This window comes from Abramis brama (genome assembly GCF_963993115.1).
Source record: "Abramis brama genome assembly, chromosome: 4".
NCBI classification, from domain to species: domain Eukaryota; kingdom Metazoa; phylum Chordata; class Actinopteri; order Cypriniformes; family Leuciscidae; genus Abramis; species Abramis brama.
In genome coordinates this window covers 41,925,862-41,936,250 of record NC_139966.1, presented here as the reverse complement: position 1 = coordinate 41,936,250, position 10,389 = coordinate 41,925,862, and the positions used below count along the sequence as shown (strand labels likewise).

Here is a 10,389-nt window from a genome sequence, read left to right as displayed (position 1 = left end):
CACATGCTTGCTCACGGGGGCCAATGTGAGTCTGCAAGAAAACAATGGCAAATTAAGTGTGTCATTTGGGACAAGGTTATGAACTCCACGAGACCATAGGTGCCCCATTTGTCATTTTAGAGTTCCAAGGGTGCTCAAGAGTGCCTCCATGTGGCCAAATGAACTTTTGGCAGTATTTCACAGAAATGTCCACTTGGATGAGTACCACTTGGATGAGTACCACTGGGACTGAGGGTGCCATTTAGGACAGGACTTATCTTGATAAAGCTAACAAAAATCTTGGTTTATAAAGGGTTGTATGTATTTTTCTCCTCATTTGTTTAATGATTCGCCATCTCTTGACATTTCCAGAGGTAGGTAGTTGTTCCTTCTGAACACCCACTTCTTTACCTTCCACACAGGAAGGTAAATGAACCAGGATGAAGACAATTTGCATTAAACAAAGTACATTTACATCTACACACACATAATACAAACATGGACTAACGCTGTTTACAAGTTTCTTTATTCTGTTTCAGAATCTTTGTACAAACTAAAGCATATAAAAAGTGTATCCTTTATAAAACATTGCCTTGCTCTTCTTTGTCGGGCACAAAACCAGCATCCTGGCAAAAACATCATTTGATATCATGCCAAAGGTCACATCACATCCTCTCAACAAATCAATGATCCTGCAGAGATGAGAAGAGGCGTGTTCCACACATCATCTGGTGGTTTTTCCATTCTCATGAACATCCATCCTAATAAAGATAACACAGCGAGTAAACACAAAATGACTGATTAATGTGATCACAGGGTACACAGTGAGACAAACAATGAGGTCAACACACCCATTTTCTTCTTTCAGATGTTGATAAAGTTCAGCCTTGTTATTCACTGAACTCAATCTTCCTGCAAACTCCTGATGCTTCCTGGAGTTAGCTTGAGTTATTCTGTTGGTCCAAAGGGTGAGTAGAGACACAGGACCTGCAAAACAAGAGACCATATTTGACAACTGTTTCTACTCGTACACAGATCTGATTGGCTGCTGTACCTCATGTTGCCACATTCTGACTTGCCTTTTCATTCACTTTGGATGATGATCTTTCTGACTTGGCTTGTAGCTTCTAATTCTGACCATAAAATTGATGCCGTGCACCTGCAGTACAAGTAAATCGACTGTGCTGATGTAGCTGGTGCTTTCTTCGCTAGTTTTTTCATTAAAGATTGATCATTAAAAACATCATGTAGGTCCACACACAATGGTCCATTAAAGTGTGTAAGTATGTATTCTAGTAGCAGAACATCTCACATTCCCCAAGAGTATCTTGTAAAGCTAGGTTTATGGCTTTTAAATTGAAAGTTGCAATGCATTCTTGAGCATTTGAGATTCACCAAAAGTCATACATTCTTGTTCACTGATATTTAATTCTTAAAAGGATTTTTTAAATCTATAATCAAATGTGATTAATTTAATAAATAATAATACATTTAATATTTATATTTTAATTTAATATTATTATTAATAAAAAAAAAAAATAAACTTCACAACAGAGGATTGATTACCAAAAAAACAACATAAAAGTGAACCTTTAGATTTCTCCGGAGGCTGCTGCTCCTCTGTAGCTAAACGTGGTTTCTTGTTCAGGGGCTCCGGGGAGTCCGGTGAATCTTTGATGATTTCACATTCGCTCTGTTCGTCCTTCTCTCGCTCCATTACCCCCTTCAGCCTGGAGGAGAAAAAGGACATACAATATACATCAGAAACGCACATATCAGGAGATTAATGAAGAAAGCAAAATCCCCCGTCATCAATCTACAAGTAGCTGCGGTTTGACAGATGTTAATGTGAACGTCAGCATCTTGTTCATTAACACTAACCTCTCAGAGTCTGTAGTCCAGCCCTTCTCCTCTGTGTCCTTGCCATTTTTCTCAGTTTTGTCCTCTTTGTCCTCTCTCTTCCTTCCCCTTTTTTTCCTTTCCTCCTCCTCGGGTGGTTTGCTCCGACAAGCACTGATACAATCCAGCACACGTTGGTGCCGCTCACTGGTGCCCACATGAGTCTTTACTAACGTCTCCAACTCATTCCACATGATCCGATACTGCTCATCACTATATACATAAAACATCAGCATCAACATACATAGTAACATGTATTCACTAATACGACTTTGAAAGTTTATGCACACACACACATGCCGTGTCAAAATCAAGTGAGCTAGACTTTATCTTTTAGCATTGTTGCTAAAATACTCCATTTCGGTTAACATGCTTAGAAGGCAGCTGACTATGTAGTAGATAGCAAGGCAGCTCACTAGGTTTTGGAACAGCCACACAACAAGACAAATCGAAACCTGATTTGATATTCTCACCGTTTGGGACCTTTGCCTCTGGAGCCCACGGTTGAAATGGGCAAAGGGTCACTCTTCCTCTCCATATCAACAAGATTATAGACGGTCTTCTGACAGGTAAGCACATCTTCATCTGTTAGAGTGTCCTTCACTATGAGGTTAGCTAACGGTACCACCTGGAATATACACACAAAGATGACCACAATATCATGTGATCATGCAAAAATTCTTCAAAACAGGATTTGCTTATCAACCTTTTTGACTCGAAGGCCCCCCACTGTCCAACACAAGATTCAAAGCCCCCCTACATAGCATAATATTAACAGAACTATATACAAATACAGTTTTTTATGATTCCGTCATGCTGCGGCCCCCTTGGAAGTTTGCAGAGGCCTCCTAGTGGGCCCCTGCCCCCTGGTTGAGAACCACTGATTTAGATGTTGTCCCTCACCGCCTGCATGTTGAAGATGGTGGTCTGGGAGATGATCATTGGCCAGTATCGTGTGTGTCGTTCTAGTTGAGATTTGGCTCTCTCCACTGGAGCTCTGCCTGCTGCATCTACCATTGAGTCCGGGAAAGGAGTCAGACGATTCTCACGCATAAACTCACCGAAGTCCTGAAAAGAGATATTAACAAGATTTACTCTGCAGCCACATGCAGGAAATATAATGTATCAATTCTGCATTAACATTGCATGTTGCCATTTGTTGGCAACACTCATAGCTGCAAATTGGATTCATCTGTGGCTGTTGTGAACCGCAAAACGCTTCATCACTACTAATGTACCTCTATGACAATGTTGAAGCTTCTGCCATTTTAGTTGTTAGTTTATAAAGCAAGTTGTAATTACAAATTTGACAAAGACATACATGTTTTTTACAGGTTGGAAACATGTAATTATGGTTATCACTACATTATGTGAACGCAGCACAAGTCAGTAGGTCAAAGACAGTGCTTGTTGAGCTTACAGTGATGCGGTAGTCGGTCACTCGGCCACCGCAGCCCTCGCTGATGGAGGGAGGGTCCTCCAACGTTGAGCGTGTGCTGTTCAGGACATGCAGAAAGATTTCTCCTCCATGGCTGCTCAACATGTGACTGATGACCTTAGACCCTGACTTGCGGGGCTGCTCTAGTAGCACAGATCGACCTGGGAAGACCCAAGACAAAAGGAAAATATACAATAAAGCATGTACTTCCACAGTTTCATATCCCAGCCTCTCTCCTTCTGTTACCAAAAATATTAATGAGTGAACTATATTCAATAAGAAAAAAATGCATGGTGGGGCAGAGAGACTGTGCACACACACCGTTCAACAGGAAGTTGGTGAGGCAGGAAGATGGCCGGCTGTTAACGTCCACTGGAGAAATACGATACGCCCCTGTGCAGTAATGCAGTTCTGCAAAAAGAAAGAAAAATCATGAATTTGTCATGTGGCAGAAAGAGGAAAACATTTCCCAGAGTTCCACTCACCTACACTGTTGGTGCGTGGAGTGCACCATTTGAGCGTGACAGTTTCCTTCAGCCCACTGTCTCTGCTGGTGCTGCCGGCCATGTGCAAATCACCTACACATGAGATAAACACAAAAATGAGTAACATTCTGCTAAATTTATCCTTTTATAATTTACAGAATTTTCATTTTTAAATGAACTATCCCTTTAATTAAATCATTGATTACCGGTATATTATATTCAAATAATATATCTTCTCATAATATAAATATTTTCAAATAAAATATCTCATAAACATTGATAAAAAGGTATTTACTTGATACAATTTGAAATTTCAAAGACTTTCTCAATATTTAATTAATAAAAAGTGTTAAGTATAGTTATAACATGTAAAACTTTGAAATGTCTTTATATTCACTCATTGATTAGAGGATAATCATCAGATACAATATGTTTATTGTTGAAAATATAATGATTGTTTTATAAGCTTATGTTCCACGGGCCAAAACTGACCCAGAATGTGATAATTGTTTTTTTGGGGGGTTTTTGCATTCTTTTTTTAATGCGTTATAAAGGTTGATAACAGATGCTGTGGTCTAATCTCCAAATGATTTATGCGGAGAAATGTAGGCTGTGTTGGATTTTTTATGCAAAGGACTGATTTACTCACCACTCTTAATAAATTCCATATGTGCATCACGATGGTGCAGAAGCTCAACGTCGTAATTTGCTGAAGTGTTAGCATGTTGCTCCTCCTTCTCACACATGTACATACACACACAAATACACATACGCATCAGCAGCTGGGCCTCTACACTACTAACACATCACAATCTACTGCTGCTTTCATGTTTGAAGAGCACAGATTATAAAATAACTGTGCCCTCACAGATATGATGTCCACAAAGGCCTCGGAGTCTCCCAGCTGGTTCATATGCTGTGGAGATCAGAGACTGTAAGCAACAAATAGAGCTTACACACATTAAGAACAGGAGAAGAGAGGAGAAGGACTGGAAGAACAGAGACGGGTGGACTCCATGGAGCAGGACGTTTCATCCCTGGGGTCACTGGCCTCAAACACACATCTTAAAACTACTGTGTGTTTCTGCAGGGACCTGCAGCTTTTAAAAACACAAGCGACCAGAACAAGAAAACACACTTCACATCCGGCCACACCCAGCCAGGGCAAAATACATCACCCAGAAAGAAGAGAGAGATAGAGATAGCAAAAGCAAAAGAGAAAAAACCCCAATAGAGAATAAGTCTGGGGGCTGAAAGGGGATCTAGAGGGTCAATTGTTCATCCAGCTGGGTGCTAATCTACACTCTTTGGAGAGCATGGATGTGTGGAATTATTTCTTTAGAATTATGTTAAAGTCAACATGAAATGGCTTTCGCAACCCATTTAACTTCCCTGATGTGATAAATTTTAAAAGTGAAACTTATTGTTCAAAAAGACAAAAAGGGTGTGGGACCTGATTTTATCCATTAAGAATTGACTGGATCATAAAAAATGGATATCAATCATTGTGTTTCAAACAAGTTGGTCCTGTTCAGGGTTTCAAAAACTCTTATAAATCAGCCAGAATGGTTAAAGCATTAATCTGATTCACTTACTGAATCACAAATAATTCAAAACAGTGTGTGTAAACACTTTTTTGCAAGAATGATATTATATGTACCTTAGATTTCTGTTCAAATCTAAAATGATTTGGGGACAGAAAGCTGAGAGCAATAACAGCAATAAAAAATAAATAAATAAATTAAATTTAATTAAAAAAAAAAAAAAACTATTTCTTCATTTAAAGTACTAAATTCTTAATGGAACCATTAAGAAGAATCTGAATCAGAATTGTTAAATCTGACTTTTATTTCTTGATGCATCCACATAAAAACACTTTTTCTTTAAAAAAAAAGATCTTATTTAAGACTGACCAACATTAAATTACAACATTGACTACTGACAAGATTTTAGAAAATCTTCATTACCTACAAAAGTAGCCAAAAGTGATGCAAAATCATTTCAAAAGTAATTTCAAGGCAGAATATTATTCAAACAAAGTGCAAACATTTCTTATTTTGTAATAACATGCATAATAACTGTGCATAATAAGACCAGGAATGTGCATTAGAAAACTAAATAAGGTAAATTTTGATTTCATGTTGACTTTATGCATTAAATAAATTAATGAATAATATTTCATATATAATTTTAAAAACTACTTTCCTAATAGGCCTTATATTTTTTTACACTGTAAACATACAACAGTATTATCCAAATGTATTAGTTGTGCTTAGGAAAAAGTTAAAATTAGTATAGCCCAATTAAATGTAATATGTGAATGTATCTTTGAAGCTCCCATTAATAATCAGAGATTAGCAAGAGCTGGATGAGGGGGTGGGGTTTTGATCTGGATAAGTAATAGTAGCTCTTGTAAAGTACTGACCTGCTCACAGACATTTAATGTAGGCTAGCAAAACAAACAATAAACCATGAAAACAGCAGCTGTGTAAGCAACCGATATAGTGCAAACAAGTGATGAAGAGAGAAAGAGAGAGACAGGCAGAGAGGAGACTGTTTGACAGTCAGTCTGACCTTCATTGGGATGTTTGTGATGGTGGTTGAGGCCAAATCAAAGTGCTGCTGAACCAGCACATTCAGTTTGCAGGCTAGATAGCGTCCAGCTCGCACACTGTGAACCTCACTGCTCAACACTGATGAGAGCTGCACACACAGAGAAGACAAAGAGACATTACTACACAATAGTGACAACAAATTTGCAGTATAGTTCTTTTTAATACTGAACCTGAAAAATAACACATAATGGCAAGTGAAGTTTGAAAGCATGAAAGCAGAATTATTTAAAAGTAGAGCTGGGAATCAAAAACTGGTACTTTTTTAGAATAGTTTTGTCTAATTTTTGTCTTTGTTTCATAAAAGTTATAATGTTGTCAACAATTATGGATTTGACTCAAGGCTCAGAACTCTCTATAGAAGATTTTTTTTAAATATCTCATTATGTAAATCCCAATGGAAATTCATTTGCATTTAGCAATAATGCAGAGAGATGCTACCTCTTTCTTTTGCCGATCCGAGACCAGAGTGTCATCACCCTGAGGGTAGATGTGGACCAGCACAAGCTCACACTGCTGAATCGGCATCAGTCTGCACAGTAAAAAAATAAAAATAACAGTAAGATTACGAGCCTGCTAATTGAGTGAGAATTAAAGTGACTCCAGGTATCAGAACTGACCTGTCAGAGCCAGCTGCCAGTTTATTCTGCTCTTGAATGGTTTCCAGCACACAGTCCTCTAGCATTCTGACATGAGTGTCACTAAAAGGGAGAGACAGATATATATATACACACCCTATCATTCAAAAGTTTGGAGTCGTAAGACTTTTCATGTTTTAGAAAGAAGTCACTTATGTTCATTTATTTTCTGAAAAATGCAGTAAAAACAGTGATACTGTGGAAATGTTTTACATTTTAAAATAATAGTTTTCTATTTTAAAATACTTTAAAAAGTAATTTATTCCTGTGATGACAAAAGTCCATATGCATACATAAACATATTATACATATTTATGCAGATACATTTTTTGTAATGAATGGAAAGAACAGCATTTATTTGAATCTGGTAAGGGGTAATTAAATGTGTAACGAATCATGTAAAAAAATTTGTATCATCTTTTATTGTAAAATTTAACAATTTATCAATCTTTTAAACAACTGATAAGATAGTATTCAAACTACATTTTTATAAAAAATCACCTGTCAAGTTTATAAAATAAGTAATTAAATCAACACGTTAAACGATGTTCACTTACCCGGCAAAGTTTTTCAATTGGATTGGCATTTATTTTCTTTAGCATGAAGTGTGACGTATTTCACTCAGTTCTCCAATCATTCCGATTCATTTTCAGCGATTAAAGAACAAATGTATACTCGCGTGTGATATGTGTTATGTACGTTATCGCCTCTGACAGACAGCATGTTGAAGCTGTTCAGGTCATCATTTTCTCCGTTCTCGTAAAGCGATGACACATTCAAAACATCCGGTAGTGTGGCCAGGAAATGCATGTACTCGCTGGACCTCTACTACTGTGTATTGTACACGTTATTTTTGTAATAGACATTAATGTTGTGAAATTCAAATGATGTGGATTTGAAAACAGATAGATCGTAAGGTAATAAGTATTTATTTCTTAGCCGGCAAGTACTCAGTGAAATTTATTGACTTTTACCAGGAAAGGAGTGGTTGTTTTTATTGTCTCTTATAAAAAATAAAAACACTTTTATTTAAACCCATGAAAACCCACTTTTTAAAAACTATTGTTCTACCCCCTAGCAGATTTTGACTAATATATACAGGTAGTGCTTACCTTTTGGCATTGGTGAGACAGATAATGCGCCCCCTATTGGCCACTCTGTCAGCCGTGTCCATCAGAGCAGTACGAGCCTCATGCTGATATTCTGTAATCTTACACAGTGATTCTACTGCCGCCACTAGCCCATGCAGGACACTGCAGCATTCAGGATCCTGACGAGGGTTTGGAGGCCCAACAGCTGCCAAGGCAGCCATCAGCTGACAAACAGCACAGATATACACTTAACACTAATTCAACACAATGCTCAGATCACTCTGGTACAATAAGCGTGCTTGATGTGGACCTGCAGAGTGACAGATGTGCGTTTTACCTCCTGTGTGCTCTGATCTTGCTGCTTCCAGCTGTTCAAGATGTGAACCTCAGAATCGCTCACAATGTAGTTCACCTGAGAGACATTAAAGGAATAGTTGAAACAGGAATGTAATTCTGTCATTATTTACTTACCCACAATTAATTCCTAATGTATATCCTACTTTATTCCACCGTAGAACATAAAAAGAGCATTTTTGAAGAATTTTCACACAGCTCTTTTCCAAACAAAACAGTTCATTCATAGCGACTATACCTGTAAAACGCGCCAGTTTCCATACACTCACCAGTTTCTTGGTGGGATAAATGTCATACAGGATTCGACAGTACTCCATGGAGCACTCAATTGCACACGTCCAGAGAGATTTGGAGACTGGAGCCAGAGGAATCACGCCCTGTGAACGGCTTTTGGTCAGCATGTCACATTCAATCAGCTGCCGGCTGGACTCTGCCATGTACGGGCAGTGATCGACCACAAAGGCCGTCTTGTGTGAAACTGAGAACATCCTCATCCTGGTCCTGCAGCACAGAGACTGCAAAAAATAAAATAGGCACTTGAAATATATGGATTTATGGCAAGAGAAGCCAACCCTGCTCCTGGAGAGTCACTGTCCTGCAGAGTTTAGCTCTAACCCTAGTCAAAGACACATTAGCATCCTAATTGATTACTGTAAAATTACAGGCTGGTGTGTTGGAGTAGAGTTGAAACTGAAGTTTGTTATATGGCTTCATGTTTTCATCTTCATGAGAGGTATGAATAAATTAAAGATATATATATATATATAGAGAGAGAGAGAGAGAGAGAGAGAGAGAGAGAGAGATCAAATATAATAAATAAGTATAACCGAAGTATATAATAAGTAAATATATATATATATATATATATATATATATATATATATATATATATATATATATATAACAATAGCTAACATATTACCTTATGCAACACCTTATGAAACTAAGCATTAATGTTCAGTATATACAGTAAAAAAAAACAGTATTAATGTAAATAAACCTGTACAGAGTTACAGACAACTAACAGAGTACACAAACAACTAACGTTAGCTAAACATAGGTTGGCAATAGACAGGTCTTTCTGAAAAGAAAATGTCATTATCGTTACAAAAGAAATCTGTATATAATCAGAAATCATAATATTGTTATGTAAACAATAATAGTTATTATTTTATCACCTTGTGTGTCACAGAAACGCAGCTAGCTTTAGCTTGCTAGCATCGCCTGCTAGTTTTCCATCGATGGAAAATGCGCACTTAATAAAACCACTCGCATAGAAAATGATGGTATATAATTGAATTGATAAAAAAAAATAAACAAACACAAATGACAAATCGATTACATGTAAAAGGGAACCAGAAGAATTAGCAAACGGCCCGACAGAAGAAAAATAAAAGCGCAAGGGACATAATACGCCGTTACTCACATCCGTCCGTCAGTGAAATTCCGCCCTGGCTGTAAGCTCAAATGAAACGGTCCTGGTGCAAAGTGGCATCATGGGGACGTGACTGACACGTTCATTTCTGTCTAAGTAGTAAACATATTTGAATGTTAAATTATTGAGCTATTATAAAGGAGTAATTCATACGCAGCCCATAAGCAGAAATACTGAAACGTTGGACTCGAGACGCTACACAAATCATGCTGTCAGTGTCATGGAAAGACCAAAGCCGTTAAATATATTTCATGACATAATATTTCAATAAAATAAATAATAATTAAGCTCCGGGAAAGAATAATCAAGCGAGTCCAATTGGCCTTTTTCACACGTAACCGGAAAGTAGATGTTTGTTGTTCATTGTGCGTAATAATACTTTGCATAGATTGCAAGATGTTTATTGTTGGGTTCTGCCACTGCTGAGTAAAATGGAAAGATAATAAGTCAATAGCAGT

General features: G+C 37.5%; 1 protein-coding gene across 2 annotated transcripts; it reads right to left on the bottom strand.

The window, feature by feature from the left end:
* Positions 1 to 488: 488 nt before the first annotated feature.
* ints13 (integrator complex subunit 13) lies at positions 489 to 9,955 on the bottom strand. 2 transcript variants are annotated; one of them, XM_084110878.1, is made up of 18 exons: positions 9,675 to 9,955; positions 8,766 to 9,011; positions 8,480 to 8,554; positions 8,164 to 8,366; positions 7,034 to 7,114; positions 6,855 to 6,945; positions 6,376 to 6,504; positions 6,227 to 6,250; positions 4,451 to 4,535; positions 3,802 to 3,894; positions 3,638 to 3,727; positions 3,299 to 3,477; positions 2,782 to 2,946; positions 2,352 to 2,506; positions 1,861 to 2,091; positions 1,570 to 1,709; positions 831 to 966; positions 489 to 740 (listed from the first exon to the last, which is right to left on the bottom strand). In XM_084110878.1, exons 2-18 carry the CDS (start codon positions 8,988 to 8,990, stop codon positions 704 to 706), a joined length of 2,139 nt encoding a protein of 712 aa, XP_083967004.1. In that variant the 5' UTR covers positions 8,991 to 9,011; positions 9,675 to 9,955; the 3' UTR covers positions 489 to 703. The 2 variants fall into 2 exon arrangements, with proteins under 2 accessions (XP_083967004.1, XP_083967005.1); XM_084110879.1 differs by lacking the exon at positions 6,227 to 6,250.
* Positions 9,956 to 10,389: the final 434 nt, after the last annotated feature.